The following is a 21048-nucleotide window of genomic DNA, read 5'->3' as shown; positions in this document are numbered from 1 at the left end:
ATAAAATTTTAATAGTTTGCTTAAAAATAAAACTGCACATTGAAATCATAACTTTCCTTTAATTACAAAACGGTAACAACTGTTCAGTTGAACACAACATAAGGCACCACACTCAGGTCTGTCGAAAGAGACGCCGCTATACAATAGAGGGAGACCTTAAAAGAGGACTTAAAAATAATATGCAACGTGCTCTTTCTATCGTTCGACCGCGTCTCTTCCCCTTTATTATTTAGAATCACAGGATTATATCAATGACCTTACAACCCTAACAGCATTTATACGTCATTATGACGTCAGCGACGCCATAATTACGTCATTATGATGCCGCTGACGTCACTGCTACCTGGGAAGTTTAGGAAGTCTGGGTCGCAATATGACCAGGGTAAAATAGTACCAGTGCTCGACACTGCACCGAAGTTGGTAACTTCATTAAGCGTGTCGAACATTGGAACGAGACTTACGTAGGTATATTTACACAAACATTGTGACGTTCCGCAAACAAAGGTACTATCTTATGGCGTTCGGCGCTTACGTCGCGGGCGCCGCTTATAATAGCGTAAGCGCCGGCCGCCATAAGGTACCTTTCGCCGTGGAATGTCACAATAACCAATAACTTATACAAATTTCTAATATTACGAGTAATTTTACTCGTTAACATCGATCGTTATCTTACCTTTCTATCTATTTTCATTCGTTTCATTATTCAATTAGGAACACTTAAATAAGTTATACATAAATATTCTGCTGTAATACATGATACAGGTGTGCTACGTTCGTCATTTCATTACACTCAAGCGAGCGCGCAATAAGAAAGCCGATGTGTGCAATGACCAAAGCACACGTGTTTCATAAGTTTTTCAGTTTTAATTTTAATTATAATGAAAAAATCACGCGGGTTTATTATCTAGGTTTATTAGCCTAAAAACGTGTTTGTATAAGATGTGGTTACCTATAATTAGATAAACATCAGTCATAATCGTTATATAGATTTAAGAGCATGTAAAATGTATTATCTGTTGTTAATCCTAAATAAAGAAAAGAAAAGGAAAAGACGACATATACAGTTATATAATAATTCATTTAATTAATTATGGTTATGAAATAAAATTATTTTAATTGAATTGAATATAATAATTAAGTATTATCCAATTTTTGTACGTTACAACACTAAAAACACGCTTGGATGTCTCTTAATAAAAATAATTAGCTATATCGATCTAGGCAAAAATTTATGCCAGATACAAATAAAACAAATTTATACTAAAACGTCACTCGGAAAGGACAATTTGAGACATCTTCGATCGAAGTGTACAGCTCAGTGTAAAGAAGACAGTGGCGTAAATAGGCGTGGGCGAAGTGGGCCGTAGCCTACGGCCTCGCGCCCCAAGGGGGGCTCCGCGCGAGGCCGTGGCCCACGGCCTCGTGCCCCAAGGGGCACAGTGAATGAAAGGGGATTCGCAGATGCGATTTCGCCCACGGCTATAGTCTGTATCTTTAGGTATTTAAAACAATGTAAACAAACCACAAATATATATTTTATTGGACAAGAAAATTCTTCAAGTCAATTAATTTAAATCGATGTGTCAAAACTTACAGACTCAGCGTAACGACGAAGCTGCTATGATCGTGCTATTTTGGTAATAGGAATATTTTGGGTAAAAAAATATTTAATCAATAGTAATTTAGTTTTGTAATATATGCTATTACTTCTACGTAGATGAAAACATTACACGATTAAATGAAATAGGTTAAAGTCAGATGAGGAACAGATTCAGGCAGTTTTCTATTTGGTTGGTTAACTAAAAACCCATTGTTTACTTGCTGGTTACTGCTAGCCTTTCCCCGCAGACGTCTTGTCTGGTTGCTTTTGGCATAGGCCTCTCCCAGGGGAAACACAGTGTTTACATTTATTTAACTACCCAAAGATACAGACTATAGATTAGTTCAAGCTACGCGCCACTGAAGAAACCTCATTGAATCCCACATTATAGGTAACTCTCGCGTCGCATGATGGTCCCTATCAGTTCATTTTTATATGGAGTAGCTGCAGTGGCGTAACTAGGGGGGGGGGGGGGCAGAAGGGGCAAGTGCCCCGGGCGCCATCCAAGGGGGGGGGGGCGCCAAAATGGGCAAAAGGCAGCAGCAGGGAAACTTTTGTCAGTCGTCAGGGGACGCAAATTTGGTGACTGCCCCGGGCGCCATATCCTCTAGCTACGCCCCTGAGTGGCTGTCACGTAAAATGTTTGTAGACATCTTTTAGAAGTTTAGCACATTAATTTATTTAGAAATGTAACATTTGTAATAGAAAATTTAGTAAAAACGGATTTTCAATTGAAATATCATCATTACACGCGAGAGGTTTACAGTGTAGTCATATCAAAGAGAGACCAGAGGCCTACCGGGAAAAACGAAATAACGTTATCTGCCTCTATCGCTCTTGCATGTTTGAGCGATAGAGAGGCAGATACCCAAAGTGCGAGGCCGTGAGCGAAGGAGGATTCGCCCACGATAACTGAATGACATCAGTTAGATGGGGCATTTTCTATGAAAAGGGACCTTATTGTCGATGGCGCTTACGCCGTACAGCGTCGCGCGGCATTGTATTTATATCGGAGCATCGTTTATAATGGCGTAAACGCCATCAACAATAAGGTCCCTTTTTATAGAAAATACCACATATTTTCATACAGTAAATGGCGGTGTTTTGAATAATTAAGAGCCTTGGGAGATTTCAAACGTTGTACAAAATGGATTAAAACGTCGGTAGGTGTCAAAAACAATGTCAACTAGCGCGGGTGACACCGCATGAGTTCTACGTCATCATGGTCAAAAGTTAAAACTAATCAACAAATACCATTAAAATGCTAGGTACTTAATTATATACATTAAATCATGTGACGTTCACATGGAAAATGGACCGTCACGCTTAGGCGGTTTTTAGGGTTCCGTACCCAAAGGGTAAAAACGGGACCCTATTACTAAGACTCCGCTGTCCGTGTGTCTGTCACCGGGCTGTATCTCATGAACCTTGATAGCTAGACAGCTGAAATTTCATAGCTTCAAGGGACCTGAGTATATGGTTTTAATTTCAACTCGATACCTCCACGCGTTCCCAAGACAAAGGGTCTTGATAGACAGACGGACGGACAACAAAATTATCCTATAAGGGTTCCGTTTTTTTTTCCTTTTAAGGTACGGAACAATAAAAAACCGGACAAGTGCGAGTCGTACTCGCCCACCGAGGGTTCCGTACTTTTAGTATTTGTTATAGCGGCAACAGAAATACATCATCTGTGAAAATTTCAACTGTCTAGCTATCACGGTTCATGAGATACAGCCTGGTGAGAGACAGACAGCGGAGTCTTAGTAATAGGATCCCGTTTTTACCCTTTGGGCACGGAACCCTAAAAATCATCTACAGTACATTTCCTAAAAGTCATTGTTAAAATTATAAATACAAAATTCCTAGTTTTTTTTTCAATTTCATTATTTCTTATGTGAAAAAGTTGATTTTACTATTTGTGACTTTTCAACTAAAAGATACCACATTGTCGGTTGTCGATAAGGTTGATTTCAAATTGAAGCTTTAAAGAAATAGCGCCTTATTGACAAGCGACAATAAGTACCCTTTTGATTGAAAACGGCACATTGTATATACAGGGTGATTCATGCGACGTGAGCAGGGCTAACCCTGCACACTCAATGACTGTTAATTAGCTCCATGCATGAATTTATTTTTATTTTTGGATTCATAATTTATATCGTTGGAACACCGGAAATGATAAAAATACTTTTGTAAACCTTAACATTATTTTATTAAAAAATATTTAAAATGTTGAAAATTTTTGAGCGGTTGAAACGCTCATAATTTTTGGCGCGAATTCGACAGAGCGTGATGACGTCACACGTTGGGCGGCCCAACTGACGTTTGCTACTAATGACACTAATCTGTCGAACGCGTGACGTCACGTGGCGTTTCGAGCGTTTCGCTCACTAGCTTTTCGCGGGCAAATTTTTGTACTTTTTATTTATAATTTTAAGTAATTAAATGGTAATTTAAAAACGGAAATGCATTTGTAACATGATATAACGGTAACAAACATCCGAATAAAACATATTTCGTTCAAATATAAACTTCATGCATGAGGCTAATTGATCGGTTACCATCGTACTTACGCGAAACAATCACATATTTTCCTATTTTTTTACTTTTTGGTGAGGACTTACTTACACCCCAGGCCAAAAGTATGGAAACAAGCTTGTATTTCAATAGAAAAGTGTGATCTTTTAAGCGATGGATTTTATACTACTCATTGACAATTTGGTAAAAATAATAATAGAACATTTTAAAAGTAAATTACTCTGGCTGTGATAGTTGCCAATTCAACATTTTGTCATGTAATTAAAGGGTAGTTATAATTATGTAAATTTTTCCTACTTTATTTATTTAGCTTTTTGACAATATTTTAGGATGTTTTGATATTAAGCGTGTATTTTTAATGTTTTCGGTTTGCCTAATGTAAGTCTTAGTTTACAAATATATACAACAAAGATAGAAACATGAGATATTAAAGAAAACAACGTTGTTTCCATACTTTTGGCCTGGGGTGTAATTCTTTACAACGTGGTCACGGTACACCTAATAAATAACTTATAGTACTTTGACTATGAAGATAATAAACTGTCATACGAGTTTTCAAAAGTAACCAGACTCTATTGACATTCAATTTGCCACTTGTCACAGAGTGTCAGTATTTGACGTATGTATTCTAATGAGGGCTACCGTTTTTGTGGTCACCAGTTGGCGCCACTGTAGATGTAGGTCCAAAAAAACAAATCTCCAATTCTTCTATGCTTATTTTTATACAATCAGTACGTTCGAATTATACACAAAGATATTTTAACGTCTAAATGTGTCATTTTTTCAACATGTTTAATTTTACATATATTTTATTTGGCACTTTTTTTTAAACAACTAACATTTATTGAGCTATAGCTGTTATTTACCATGATTAATCAAAGATGGACAAAGATTTACCACAATTATGAATAAGGAGTGAAAATTCCCGATAAAAAAGTTTGAAAGCCCCAAAACTTCTATGTATTTGACATTTTGAAAGACCTCCATCTACACTAGCGCCCCTAGCGGCGAAATTAAAGCCCACATTGCAGGGTGACCATGCATGTGGTAAATAAATTAAAAAAAATTTTACGACAAAAAAAAAACGAAGCAGTTGCTTATAATATACAAAATGCGCAGTGTCGATCCTGCTCACGTCTTCTCAATCGCCCTGTATACACGGTGGCCGAAAAATAATTGTATTCCCGTTGCCAGGGAGTATTTGGGATTATACTGAGCAACTTTTACTATGGGACCAACCCCGAAATCGCGAAATTTTTTTTGACTGTTTCATACATTTCGGCTGGTCCATTTTCTATGGGAGGGTAAATTTTTTTTTTCGCGATTTCGTGGTTGGTCCCATAGTAAAAGTTGCTCAGTATAATTCCAAAACCTCCCTGGCAACTGGAATGTTCTTATTTTTTGGCCACCTGTATAAGGACTTGTACATACATAATTTTATTATTATTGCTAATAAATAACTATATTACTACAATAAAACAGCCATGTTTTTAATGAACATAAAATAACAAATATTAGGCTGTGGCACACTGGCAGCGCAGTCTACCTAGGCAAGCGGAGCGATAGTGTATCAAAGTGTGCATGTATTAGAAAAAACGGCCAAGTGCGAGTCGGGCTCGCGCACGACGGGTACCGTAACATTACGCAAAAAAAACGGCAAAAAAATCACGTTTGTTGTATGGGAGCCCCACTTAAATATTTATTTTATTCGGTTTTTAGTATTTGTTTCTATAGCGGCAACAGAAATACATCATCTGTGAAAATTTCAACTGTCTAGCTATCACGGTTCGTGAGATACAGCCTGGTGACAGACGGACAGCGGAGTCACACATATAATTATGAAATGAAAGTTTAGGCAAGCTTAAAAACCGAGCGTTTTCGGCGCAGTTACGTTATATCAGGCGTGGCTCACTCCGCGATTTCGTCGCGTCGCTACAAGTACATGCTGCCCACACCAATTTTGGTGTCTAGCCATAGTAGTTGCCGCGCACCGCTATGGAACGGACGCCTAGAATCTTTTGTAATTTACATTTATCCTTTCGTATGCGCTGTCAAAAAATTGCTATTTATATATTTAATCTTTATTGCACAAAAGAAAATACAAATGTACAAAAGGCGGACTTAATACTACAAGGCATTTAAATAGGAATCTAGAGAACTTCATGTTTAAGTTGAACATATATGGAGCAAATCTACTACTACGCATACCAAAGGTTAATTACGCAACTTTTGAGAGGTCTTGCGTTAGTGAAAACTAAAAAAATATATTCGGGACACCCTACTGCTCGCGCTTGCGCCGCCTAGCAGTCATATCTGTCGTAATAGACGCGTTTTGTTCGAGAGTGAACCTTCTGTACCTAGTACTATCATTTATTTTGTGGTTATATACAATTTTTCGTTAAAACACGTACGTAACACTTTGATATTTAAGCTTAGAATAAATTTAAAAGTGGAAAAATTACTGCCTTGGGTGAGACTGACACTTGGCAGAGCGCTGGAGTATCGATCCAGAGGCCGTGAGTTCAAGTCTCACCCAAGGCAGTAACTTTTCCACTTTTAAATTTATTCAAAGCTTAATAGCATCGATCGCAGACGTTTCTGCTTGTTAAAAATTAACTTTGATATTTGTCGCTCAGCTCACCACGGCAGTGTGTGAATCGCCTTATTCTCGGTCACGTCTTTTTAGGGACTACAATATGGACTTAATGAGGTCCATGTACTTATTTAGATGGATCTTTTTTTTTTGTAAAAAGCTAACTGATAAACTTTAAAGGGCCCACCCATTACCAGTCCGCCGGAGGACATCGGCCTGTCTGTTATTCAGAACTGTCCAATTTTTGTTCTAACTGACAGGCTGATAATCAGTGGGCCCTTTACAGTGGCAGAATGTGAAAACGTCCCCATACACGTTAAATTTATACAAAAATAATACGTGTATTAGTCGAAAAACCACAGATTTAATATATACGTTAGATGACGCAAATACCACTATTTGTATTGAAACCAAGCGTGCCGACTTTTTCATACAAAATTTACACATAATTTTAAAAATTACTTATCTGTGATAGGAGATATGTTCTTGCCTTTGGGTGCTCGCAATTATTGTGCTGTTGCAGTTAATTATCATGCAACGAAGCATTTTTTAAGTTTACACGGACGTCCGGCCGCAACAACTGACGCGCGTGGACTGTAAAGAGCGACGGTCAACCACGACGCTTGGTCGGGGTTAGGACGCGAAGTAGATGCATTTGCGTCATCTATGGTATATTTATTAAACCACACTTTGTCACAACCCTTTTCTAGGCCACACCAATCTACAAGATATAGGCACAGCAATAGTCTTAAATCTAAAGTATGCTAGGTATTAGTATTAATGTATTCATTATATAAACTAGGTCTTATGACAATGGTTAAGATATTGTAATTTAAAATTATATTGCAACAAATTTATTAATGTCTTGGTGATATTATTAACAATTAAATTTAACATTGAAAATGTAGGGTATATAATATTTGTTTATTTAATAGTTATGTCAAGAATGTCAAGATTAAGAATTTGTATGTCATGCAGTCAATTGGTAAAAAATAAATAAAATAAAAATAATAATGTAAGTAATAATTGAAACTAATAACTAACAAATATATTCCAATAGGGTATTTGACATTTATTTATTAACAGTATCAGTCTATCAGGTTTGTTTTGAGGATCAAATGTCTGTGTCCCATTGTCTTAAAGCAATACAAAAGTCACAAATGTGGTATTTTCTATAAAAGGAACCTTTTAGGGCGCTTACGCCATTATAAACGATGCTCCGATATAAACACAATGCCGCGCGACGCTGTGCTGCGTAAGCGCCATCGACAATAAGGTCCCTTTTCATAGAAAATGCCCCAAATGATGGTCAAAGTTTGACACCCGCACTTTATTTTTACGCATTTGATCCTTAAAACAAACCTGATCGACTAATACCTTAATAAAAATTTGTGGAATACCCTATTTCCGAAAGTCAAATCTAATTTGAAACTTGAAATTCTATTGGCGCTTATGTAGTCAATAAATCGGTACTATGCCCGAAAAAGGGTTTAAATTGTATTTTAGAGTGAATGAACTCACACATTATTTAACTAATATGTTTCACCTTTATATTATATGGGGCATTTTCTATGAAAAGGGACCTTATTGTCGATGGCGCTTACGCCGCTCAGCGTCGCGCGGCATTGTATTTATATCGGAGCATCGTTTATAACGGCGTAAGCGCCATCGACAATAAGGTCCCTTTTTATAGAAAATACCACATTTTACTATGCACATCCTCGTCTGGCGACCGTGTTTTACCGACGTATCTGTAACAAGCATTAGTGAGTCTTATTTTAACGCGTGAAGGTGTATTTCGGAATGACACAATTAATAAAATGTATGAACGTTTTCAATAAGATTTCACATTGTCCGATCTAATAGCGGATATGAAAAAAATCAGCCAAGTGCGAGTCGGACTCGCGCACCGAGGGTTCCGTACTTTTTAGTATTTGTTGTTATAGCGGCAACAGAAATACATCATCTGTGAAAATTTCAACTGTCTAGCTATCACGGTTCATGAGATACAGCCTGGTGACAGACGGACAGACAGACAGACAGCGAAGTCTTAGTAATAGGGTCCCGTTTTGAGGGTTCCGTATCCAAAGGGTAAAAACGGGACTCTATTACTAAGATTCCGCTGTCCGTCTGTCTGTCTGTCACCAGGCTGTATCTCATAAACCGTGATAGCTAGAGAGTTGAAATTTTCACAGATGATTTATTTCTGTTGCCGCTATAACAACAAATACTAAAAACAGAATAAAATAAATATTTAAGTGGAGCTCCCATACAACAAACGTGATTTTTTTGCCGTTTTTTCGCGTAATGGTACGGAACCCTTCGTGCGCGAGTCCGACTCGCAGTTGGCCGGTTTTTACCCTTTGGGTACGGAACCCTAAAAAAAAGAGTTATTTATTTATTTATTATTATTCGGAGATCCAACAGCTGTTAATATGTCTATAGGTTTTATAAATATGATAGAAAAAACATAAAAATAAATAAATAAAAATAAAAAATAAATAAAAAACCCGCCAAGTGCGAGTCAGACTCGCGCAAGAAGGGTTTCGTACCATTACGCAAAAAACGGCAAAAAAAATCACGTTTGTTGTATGGGAGCCCCACTTAAATATTTATTGTATTCTGTTTTTAGTATTTGTTGTTATAGCGGCAACAGAAATACATCATCTGTGAAAAATTTCAACTGTCTAGCTATCACGGTTCATGATATACAGCCTGGTGACAGACGGACAGCGGAGTCTTAGTAATAGGGTCCCGTTTTTACCCTTTGGGTACGTAACCCTAAAAACCAATTACAGGTTCTCACCAGTAGCTAAATTTGTGCCATTTTCAACCAAAAGGGTATTGTCGCTATTTCCATATAGCTTCAATTAGAAATGAACCTTATCGACTAGCGCGACAATGTGGTACCTTTTGGTTGAAAACGTCACATTTATATAAAAGTCCTAGTAGTAGTAGTAAAATCTTTTTAATTCAAGATTGACTAGCGCGACAATGTGGTACCTTTTGGTTGAAAACTTCACATTTATATAAAAGTTCTAGTATTAGTAGTAGTAAAATCTTTTTAATTCAAGATTAGTAGTTAAGTTCTGTAAATATTGCATGTTTTTTTAATTAAATAAACAGATTAATTTTTTTTTGCGCTGGTGGCCTGGCGGTAAGAGCGTGCGACTTTCAATCCGGAGGTCGCGGGTTCAAACCCCGGCTCGTACCAATGAGTTTTTCGGAACTTATGTACGAAATATCAGTCGCTTTTCGGTGAAGGAAAACATCGTGAGGAAACCGGACTGATCCTAACAAGGCCTAGTTTCCCCTCTGGGTTGAAAGGTCAGATGGCAGTCGCTTTCGTAAAAACTAGTGCCTACGTCGATTCTTAGGATTAGTTGTCAAGCTGACCCCAGGCTCCCAGGAGCCGTGGTAAAATGCCGGGATAACGCGAGGAAGAAGAAGAAGATTAATTTTTTTTTTGTATTCATATTCGTATTGGTTTATTGCAGTCATGTACAATGAATTATGTCTAGGACTTATTACTATGGTACATGGACCCGGATAGGGTGAAGCAATTTACTAATTATATCTAACACATTAAAGCAAGACGACCGGTCTGGCCTAGTGGGTAGTGACCCTGATTGTGAAGCCGATGGTCCTGGGTTCGAATCCCGGTAAGGGCATTTATTTGTGTGATGAACACAGATATTTGTTCCTGAGTTATGGATGTTTTCCATGTATTTAAGTATTTGTATAAGTATTATATATATATTATCGTTGTCTGAGTATCCACAACACAAGCCTTCTTGAGCTTACTGGGACTTAGTCAATTTGTGTAAGAATGTCCCTATAATATTTAAAAAAAAAAAAGAGCAATACAATTTTTTTTATTGTTAGTTAAGCAATACAAAAGTTTTTATTGTTAGTTAATGTGAAGGTGGATGAGCTTATTGTAATGTGACGAAGCCTGCGCTTTGGATCTGATGGTATGCCTTTTTGTTTTTTTTTTGGTTAATAATTTTTTTTAACCTATACAAAAGTCAGAGTAGTCAAAGTAGTTACTACTACTTTGACTATCATTTCTGACTTTTGTATAGGTTAATATTGTCTTCGGTTACCGCGATAGTTACTCATGAAATAAAACTATGAAAACGGAGCGAGACATAGACTGTGAGACCTTAGTGTTGGATGATGCTGGACATTCTGATGTTTTTGAAAAGATGTGTCCCGCCGAGTTTGTTGCCGGTCCCATATTGGGATACCCTCCTACAATTTAGGAGGGAATTAAATCTTCTCGGGTCCGTGGTGTAGGGTTGGAGCCGGCATAGTTTTCTATCGCGTATATATATATATCTTTACTTGAAAAATAATTATAGTGTATAACTAGCCTTATGAACCGATTTTGCATGTACAACCAGCCTTAAAGTTTGTAGTCTATGATTGTTCATTATTTTAGTATGTGGGTATTTTTGCACTTTGTAATTTTTCCTCAGTCACCCGTTGACCACGAACGCTGTAAAGAGTTCGAAACGTCGGGATGTATTATAAATTCAATATACGCGATATAATCCGTTTTCATAGTTTTATTTCATTTTGTATAGGTTGTATACTGACGCTATAGGGGCTGCGCCAGGAAGGGGTGCCGCAGCGCCTCGGCGGCGGTGATGCGCGCGCGCGGGTCGGGCTCCAGCAGCCGCGCGGCCAACGCGAACGCCGCGTCCGGGAACCCGCACGAGGAGCGCAGGGGGTCGTGCGTGTACGCCTGCGCAACAAACACAATATATATTTTTTAATACAGTTGCTCAAAAAGTGGTACTTTTTGTGGCTGCGTAGCGTGCGAGAAGCTCAGTTTCTCGAACTAGTGCTTTTTACTTTTTAGTTCCAAACTATAGTTTCGAAACGCAGTTTTTATGTAATTTAGCTTGAGCAGGTACTGGGGCCTCACTCGTTACTCCTCGGTGTCGTTGAGCAACCCGCGCCGGGCCCGCGGCGGCCGCGGCCGGGGCGCGCACGAGTATGAAGGTATCGCGGGCTGCGGCAGCTCAACTATCAAGGGCTGTATACGTACTTTTGGTTTTGGTTTGGTTTGGTGGTATGATTCTACTAATGATATATTAATTTATTATTTTTTCGCAATTGTATTAAAAAACGTCGTTTACAACACGTGTGAAATGTCTTTTCACACTAGTTGTAAAATGTACTATTACAGTACATATGATGCTACTTTCTCGCACTAGTGCGTAAAAGAGCACTTTTCGTGCATAAGTCGAAAGTTTAAAGGACCATATGTACTGTAAAACGTTGTACGATACACGTGCGAAAAGGTAATTCGCAACTCGTGTCGATTTAAAACACTCCCTGCGGTCGTGTTTTAATTTATCGCCACTCGTTTCGAATTTCCTCTTTTCCGCACTTGTATCGTAAATAACTATTTCTCAAAAATGGACGGCAAAGTCGACGTTGCCGGTTAAAAAGTAGGTCGCGAAGTGCGTAGTTTATGGTCAGTCAAAAAATTAAAAAGTTAAAAACATTGCAGTCTCGATTTCGGAACTGCAATGTTGCATACAAATTCCATTATTTGTCGAGTTCCAAACTTTTTAAAAGTTGAAGTGGCCATATCAAATGAAGGCATAGGTCCATTAAACAGCCAAACAGATGATCAGTACTTATTATTATAATGTTGGTACCGCGACTACTTAGGTGTCTCAAATAGGTTGGCGTATTTTCAGCAGAAAAATACACTTCCATTTTTAATTAAAAAAATAAAACGGCGGCAAAGCAAATATTTTTACTTTTTTCTGTGAAAATATATACATAAGAATGTTGCTTCTGTAAAATATTTCTATTATATTTGTATTTATTGCGCCATTTTTGAGAAAAGCACTATATATGACTCGGCTGGAAGGCTACTTGCTGGCTTCGGATTCAATTAAACGGACTCCCAAGGTCGTCCGTTTAAAACGAACCTCAGCCAGCAAGTAGCTACTTCCGAGCCTCGACAATAATGTACTATTATTTATTTATTAAGAAACAAACGGTCTTATAAAACAGATGAGCATATAAAGTAACATTTTTCTGGTAATAGACCTATAGTTTCCTATACCAGGTGTTCACGAGGAAACCGAAAGATTTTAACCACGCCTTTCTGAGGCCAAGAGAAGGAAAAAATGTAATAAAAGTTTAGGTCAAATTCGCAAAAAAAAAAAGAATTTTTTTGTTTTTTTTTACGGTGTTACGACTTGTCACTTTTTGACATAGTCTATCAATAAGGTTACTTAGACTACGTCCCAGTGGCAACATCGCCATCAAAAATGCGTTTTGCACTATGTAACAATAAAATCTTGTTTTTTTTTAAATTGGTATTAACTCTGAAACTAGGAGAATTACAGAAAAGTTCTTTGTTTTAGGATCAAATGTCTATATGGGACCCATTGTATTAAATCAATACAAAAGTCAGAAATGATAGTCAAAGTCCGACAGACGTACTTCACTCGCGAAACGCTTCTAACAAAACGATATGTGAACGTGACGTCAAGGTCACTGAGAGCCCATCTTGTATATAAAGTAAGTAAAAATGCGATTTTGTCGGTGAAATATTGCGTTTATGTATATAGTTTATGTAAGGAATCAAATGGTACCCTTACTTTTTCTTTTTGGAAGTTAAAAAAACTTAAATTTTTTTCAAACTTTCATGTGATGTATTTTTGTATTATTTCCATATATTATTTTAATCACACATCTACATTATTCATCTCATCACTTTTTGTCTGTTTTTGCAATTTATCTGCTATTATTATTATTATTATTTTTATTATTATTTTAATTTATCTGTTATTTATTTTATTTGTCGGCTTAACATCAGGCGGGCCGTATGCTTGTTTGCCACCGACGTAGTATAAAAAAATATATCCATTTTTGTGTTATTCTTCCATTCTTGTTTTATTTTTATTAAAATGAAAGAGTATTTTTGTAACATTGATTTGACAACTTAGAATTTCTATTTCTAGTTTAATTTAGTATTTATATAAGTCAGATGGTTTTCATATTCTTATTTAGGAAACTGTAGGTCTATAAGTTTTATCCTATATTGTAACAACTTATTAATATAAAAGACTGTTTGTTTCTAAATAAAGAAAAAAAACCGGCCAAGTGCGAGTCGGACTCGCGTTTCAAGGGTTCCGTACATAATACAATTTAAACAATGAATTTTTATGTGAATCGTGAGTGAAAATTGCCTTTAAAAACCCGTAGGGGTCGGATCAAAAAGTAAGTAATTAAGTCCGACTCACGCTTGACTGCACATTTCTAATAGGTTTTCCTGTGATCTATAGATCCCTATAGGGAAAGAACTATTTTTTGTACTTTTTCAAAAATTTTGATTCAGTAGTTTCGGAGATAAATGGGGGAATGGTAATTATTTGCCTATTTTCTTGAATAACTTCTAAACTGTTTATCCTAAAATAATAAAAATAAAAAAATTGAGATCTTCACAATGATTTCTTTCATTTGATATGTAACACAATATAGATTAAAAAACTTTATTTTTTAATTTTCTCATTTACCCCCCAAAAGTGGCCCCCATGTTTAAAACTCATTTGTTTACGTTACATGTCCGTTTGTGGGTCATAAACATACATTTGTGTACCAAATTTCAACTTAATTGGTCCAGTAGTTTCGGAGAAAATAGGCTGTGACAGACGGACAGACAGACAGACGCACGAGTGATCCTATAAGGGTTCCGTTTTTCTCTTTTGAGGTACGGAACCCTAAAAAAAAGACATGTGTTACCGGCGTGTCGTCTAGACACACGCAGCTCGGGCTCCGCAGGCCGCACTTGGCGCACGCGGGCGCGTCGCGCGCGACCGGTCCGGGTCCGGGGCCGGGGCCGGCGCCGGCACCGCGCGCACCGCGCAGGTGTGCGGACAGCTTGCGCAGACACAGCCCGTGGCGGCGTGTCGACGTCACCAGCCGGCACCCTGATAAATAAATAAATATTATAAGGACATTTTAACACACATTGACTAAAATCAATTTTTTAACATGCAGATACGATAGTCCAAATTTTATATTAAGGTGGTTCGATTTTCATACAAAATTCAATCTGCTTTAATTAAGGCACTACACACTATTACTACAGAAATATTTGCTCATTTATCTACTTTCGAATATTCGTTTGCGCTAAATTAATAGAAAAACTTTGTTTCATACAGAAATCATACATAAATCAACGTAATTTTTTCATCAATTTTACGTATGTGTGTGTCACAAATGTCGTGTACAAATACGTTGCGTGCGGCGTTGCCACTCTATGACGTTGGCGACGTTGCCTGGCCGACCTGGCAGGATTTGCAGTGCCGTCATGTTTAGTGCATTTTTATTTGACAGTGTTGACACTGACACATAGGGTCATGTTTATTGTGACATCAATTTGTTTGTATAAATTGAAAATGATAGCAACGTCTAAATCAAGTTACAAAAATCATCGGTGTTCTGGTCCGCGAAAATCCAGAAAAATTCAGACTCTATTTGAAGCGGAATTCATGATGGTGAAGTTTCGTAAGGTAGGTACAGTTTCATTCCTTCATTGTACATTGTAATTTTCTCGTGCCGATCTTTTTAGAAAATAATTCTCACTTCTTCCGTAATGGTAGATATAAGCAGTGAACAATACCTATATAATGTAATTATTACTGTTTTGGTTGCCGAATAGTCAATGTGTCACTAACTCTAGGTTTTTTTAGGTATTGTGCAAAATGAAGAGGCATTCTTGGAAATAAAATGTTTTCCTTCATTAGCCAGAAAAAATCAGGACATCCTCACTGCAATAAAGTAAAATAAAACATTTCCTGGGGATGGAAATTATGGAATTTTGTCTATGAATGAAAAACACAATTATTACTAGGTAAGTAAATGATAACTTTATTCGAATCCATATTGTTGCATCATCTTTCTTCCTATAACATTAGAGAATTTGTGCTATCATGATATTATTTTTCTTTCAGGTACAGGGACAACTACGGATAACAAATATGAAAAAATGTTATTTCATTTGTTGTGTGAATCCATCTACACCAACAAGACATCCACTGCTGGACATAGGCCTCCCCAGGGATCTCCACAACGACTGGTCTTGCAAGACCGGCCAAAATATCGAGAAATAAATAATATAAATAAACATGATTAATATCCCGTTTTCTATAATAGTTATAATTAGAAGGCCATGCAATGTTGTTACTCACTGTACCTACTTGAATCCAAAAAAAATATATAAAAAAAGTTTTAATTTTATTTTACAATTACTACTTTATTATTAGTACATTACGATACAAGTGCGAAAAGTAGGAAATTGGCAACGAGTGGCGATAAATTGAAACACGACCGAAGGAAGTGTTTTAATCGACACAAGTTGCGAATTACCTTTTCGCACGTGTATTGTACAACGTTTTACAGTACATAATTATGACCCTTTACATTTTCGACATATGCACGTATTGTACTAATTACCGCACTAGGGCGGTAACGTATATGTAGCACTATATGTACTAAAAAGTATTTTACAGTACATATGGTGCAACTTTCTCGCCCTAGTGCGTAAAGAGCACTTTTCATGCATATGTCGAAAGTTTAAAGGGCCATATGTACTGTAAAACGTTGTACGATACACGTGCGAATAGGTAATTCGCAACTCGTGTCGATTTAAAACACTCTCTGCGGTCGTGTTTTAATCTGTCGCCACTCGTTTCGAATTTTCTCTTTTCCGCACTTGTATCGTAAATAACTATTTCAAACTGCAAGGGTACGATGATAGATCTCAATTCAATATAATTTTGCAACATTTGGCATTATTAGGTTATAAATTGTATGGAGATGAAATCTATCATCGTACCCTTCCAGTTTGAAAAATACTATAGAGGCTGGGCAGTAAGGGATTGCTTTACTTGTAGAACTATATTTAGCGCTTTAAAAAAAAACTGATACCTGACACTTACAAACCTGGACTTCCTTGGGCTAGTGCTACTAAGAATCGTCAGTATTCTCCATCCTTTCTGAGTTGGAAGAACCCAAAAAGGTGAGATTTGTGAAAGTCAGGTTTTCAATATATGTGGCGTTTTCAACCAAACGGGTACCTACTTATTGTTGTCATATTTCCATAAAGCTTCAAAATGAAATCAACCTAATCGACAACCGACAATGTGGTACCTTTCAGTTCAAAACGTCACATATTTTTATAAAACGTTATAAACTAATTTATTAATAATACTGAATATCTGGGAGAAAAAGAAAACATAAGTAAAAACTCAAAAATGCTCGTTTCCCCAGAGATAAGACCTAGCTAGATCGAACCCCTTACAGCAAATTTCATCGAAATCGTTAGAGCCGTTTCCGATATCACTGAAATATATTTCGGTTATATCGGAATCGGACAAGAATTCGAAGACTAAAAGGTATAAGAAACATAACACAAAAAGGACAAAAAAAAGTACCCCTGACGTACCAGTCTCGAACCCGAATCCTCTTGCACGTATTTCCACGAACATACCGCAACGCCATTGCAGCATACTTACACTGCATGAAATTGTCTACTACAAGCATCACGGAAACACTGTTTGCATGTGTGAGTAATAGTAGGAAATAGCATGACAGAAACACTCTGTCGACTTTAAAAGTGTTTTTTGCACTAATGAAGTATTCAATGTTTATTATAATAGTTCAATATTTATGTAAAGAGTGCGCTAAACATACTTTTAAGTATACAGATACCAACACTATTCCACAAAAAAATAAAACCTGAAAATTTGCGAAAGTGACGCCATCTAGCGGGGTTTAAGCTTTGGGTAACCTAGTCGAACCACCTTAAAGGAAAAAATGGAAAAAGTTACACTTTCGGCAGGATTGCGCACGGAGAGCAACGCACGGATTGCGGAGGTTGCGGGTTCAAATCCTGCCGGAAGTGTAACTTTTTCCATTTCTTCCTTTAATATAAAATTTACAAATTGACTAAGTCCCACAGTAAGGTAAAGAAGGCTTGTGTTGTGAGTACTCAGACAACGATATATATGTATACAAGGTGTTCACGAGGAAACCGAAAGATTTTAACCACGCCATTCTGAGGCCAAAAGAAGGAAAAAATGTAATAAGAGTTTAGGTGAAATTCGCAAAAAAAAAAATTTTTTGGTTTTTTTTTTGATTTTTTTAAATGTATTTATACATAAATAGTAAATGTTATTGGTAAACTTGTGACTTAAAATGGACTTTTACTTTTTTTTTCGTAAAACCTAGTTTTTACAGTGTTACGACTTGTCACTTTTTGATATCTATCAATAATTAAGGATACTTACACTACGTCCCATAGTGGCAACATCGCCATCAAAAATGCGTTTGCACAATGTAACAATAAAAACTTGTTTTTTTAGGGTTCCGTACCTCAAAAGGAAAAAACGGAACCCTTATAGAATCACTCGTGCGTCTGTCTGTCTGTCACAGCCTATTTTCTCTGAAACTACTAAACCAATTAAGTTGAAATTTGGTACACGTATGTATGTTTGTGACCCAAAGATTGACATGTAACGTAAACATATTAATTTTAAACATGGGGCCCACTTTTGGGGGGTAAATAAGAAAATTAAAAAATAAAGTTTGTCAAACTATATCGTGTTACATATCAAATGAAAGAGCTTATTGTGAGAATCTCAAATTTTTTTTTTATAATTTTAAGATAAACAGTTTAGAAGTTATTCAAGAAAATAGGCAAAAATTACCATTCCCCCCCCTTATCTCCGAATCTACTGGGTAATTTTTTTTGAAAAAAATACACAAAATAGATCTTTACCTATAGATCACCGGAAAACCTATTAGAAATGTGCAGTCAAGCTCATAGATTAGTATATTGTTATGTCAAGCGTGAGTCGGACTTAATTACTTAGTTTTTGATCCGACCCCTAGGGGCTTTTTCAAGACATTTCACATAAAAGATACATTGTTTAAATTGTGTAATGTACGGAACCCTTGGAAAGCGAGTCCGACTCGCACTTGGCCGGTTTAAAAAAAAAGATAAAGATAAGATAAAAATCAATTTATTCAAGTAGGATCTGCTGGATCGCTTTTGCATCGTCAAAAATCTACATTTTATCTTACACGAAATTAAATTAACTCTGAAATTGGTATTAACTCTGAAACTAGGAGAATTACAGAAAAGTTTATAGGACATTTTAGTGTTTAAATATGATCAGGAATATGCTGTTAAAATTATTCGGTTTCCTCATGTTACACCGTGTATATATATATATATAACATAAATACTCAAATACATAGAAAACACCCATGACTCAGGAACAAATATCTGTGCTCATCACACAAATAAATGCCCTTACCGGGATTCGAACCCAGGACCATCGGCTTCGCAGGCAGGGTCGCTACTCGCTACCCACTAGGACAGACCGGTCGTCAAATAGGTACATTGTGCAACGTGGGGGGTAAGTGAAATATTGTACAAGAGTGAATTAAAGACTCGAGTGACAATATTCTTACCCCCGGAGTTACACACAATGTTTTTCATCACACTTGCGAAAAAAAACTAAACGAAATAATTCTTAAATACGGTGACATTTCAAACGTTCGTCCGCCATTTTGAAATTTTTTGGCAGTTCAGGCATCGGAGACACAGACCCATCGGCATTTAGCCACAATTTAAAAATGTGTAAAAGTAAAAATATTTGAAATTTAAATTTATATTAATCAAATTAAATATTTTAAAGCATAAACAAAAAATTAACAATTTGTAAACGTCAGTATTTTCAAAGTAAAACTCATTTATACCTACTTGGTTCGTATGAATTAGTGACATAAAATTAAAAAAGAAAGCTATACCGCACGAGTGAGTTATAGCTTTTTTGCTCAGAATCCATAACTCACGCGGGAACAATAAAGGCCTTTTCCTTCAGTACACCTGCATGAAATAAGATCTTTTTCGAGCAAGTGCGATGAAATAGTACACTATAAGCTAGATGACAAACTTTCAATAGGGTTCACCCATTAATTGCGTCACACAAAAATCGAGGTTTTTTGACCGCTCTTGTCACACTTGGTCACATTTGGCAACCCCCCCCCCCCTCCGCCCCTGGTGTGACGTCACATTTTTTCAATGAAATCGGTAAATCGAATTAAATATTTTTGACAAAAGCAATATTAGCGCGGAAGAACGGGTATCTGCCGGACAGCACGCTGGCCAGTATGACGCCGGCGGCCCACGTGTCCATGTATGATTACATGTGGTGTTATAGTGTAGTTACCTAGCGCCTGCGCGGTCCGCTGTAGCGCCGCAGTGCCCAGTAGCTCGGTGATCTCGGCCAAGGCGGTCAGGTCGTCTGTGGCGCGGAAGAACGGGTATCTGCCGGACAGCACGCTGGCCAGTATGACGCCGGCGGCCCACGTGTCCATGTATGATTACATGTGGTGTTATAGTGTAGTTACCTAGCGCCTGCGCGGTCCGCTGTAGCGCCGCAGTGCCCAGTAGCTCGGTGATCTCGGCCAAGGCGGTCAGGTCGTCTGTGGCGCGGAAGAACGGGTATCTGCCGGACAGCACGCTGGCCAGTATGACGCCGGCGGCCCACGTGTCCATGTATGATTACATGTGGTGTTATAGTGTAGTTACCTAGCGCCTGCGCGGTCCGCTGTAGCGCCGCAGTGCCCAGTAGCTCGGTGATCTCGGCCAAGGCGGTCAGGTCGTCTGTGGCGCGGAAGAACGGGTATCTGCCGGACAGCACGCTGGCCAGTATGACGCCGGCGGCCCACGTGTCCATGTATGATTACATGTGGTGTTATAGTGTAGTTACCAAGCGCCTGCGCGGTCCGCTGTAGCGCCGCAGTGCCCAGTAGCTCGGTGATCTCGGCCAAGGCGGTCAGGTCGTCTGTGGCGCGGAAGAACGGGTATCTGCCGGACAGCACGCTGGCCAGTATGACGCCGGCGGCCCACGTGTCCATGTATGATTACATGTGGTGTTATAGTGTAGTTACCTAGCGCCTGCGCGGTCCGCTGTAGCGCCGCAGTGCCCAGTAGCTCGGTGATCTCGGCCAAGGCGGTCAGGTCGTCTGTGGCGCGGAAGAACGGGTATCTGCCGGACAGCACGCTGGCCAGTATGACGCCGGCGGCCCACGTGTCCATGTATGATTACATGTGGTGTTATAGTGTAGTTACCTAGCGCCTGCGCGGTCCGCTGTAGCGCCGCAGTGCCCAGTAGCTCGGTGATCTCGGCCAAGGCGGTCAGGTCGTCTGTGGCGCGGAAGAACGGGTATCTGCCGGACAGCACGCTGGCCAGTATGACGCCGG

General features: G+C 38.2%; 1 protein-coding gene across 1 annotated transcript in view; it reads right to left on the bottom strand.

The window, feature by feature from the left end:
- Positions 1–11337: 11337 nt before the first annotated feature.
- LOC134753797 (uncharacterized) overlaps positions 11338–21048 on the bottom strand; it is a 32825-nt gene continuing 23114 nt past the window's right edge. Inside the window, exons 17-24 of the mRNA XM_063689739.1 lie at positions 20917–20991; positions 20736–20810; positions 20555–20629; positions 20374–20448; positions 20193–20267; positions 20012–20161; positions 14511–14698; positions 11338–11484 (exon numbers count right to left, since the gene is read on the bottom strand). Of these exons, the coding sequence (XP_063545809.1) occupies positions 11338–11484; positions 14511–14698; positions 20012–20161; positions 20193–20267; positions 20374–20448; positions 20555–20629; positions 20736–20810; positions 20917–20991 (860 nt within the window). The remainder of the gene's footprint in view (positions 11485–14510; positions 14699–20011; positions 20162–20192; positions 20268–20373; positions 20449–20554; positions 20630–20735; positions 20811–20916; positions 20992–21048) is intronic.

Source organism: Cydia strobilella, chromosome Z (genome assembly GCF_947568885.1).
Source record: "Cydia strobilella chromosome Z, ilCydStro3.1, whole genome shotgun sequence".
Classification (NCBI taxonomy): Eukaryota; Metazoa; Arthropoda; class Insecta; order Lepidoptera; family Tortricidae; genus Cydia; species Cydia strobilella.
The sequence above is the reverse complement of the archived record's forward strand: the minus strand, read 5'-3'. Positions and strand labels throughout refer to the sequence as shown.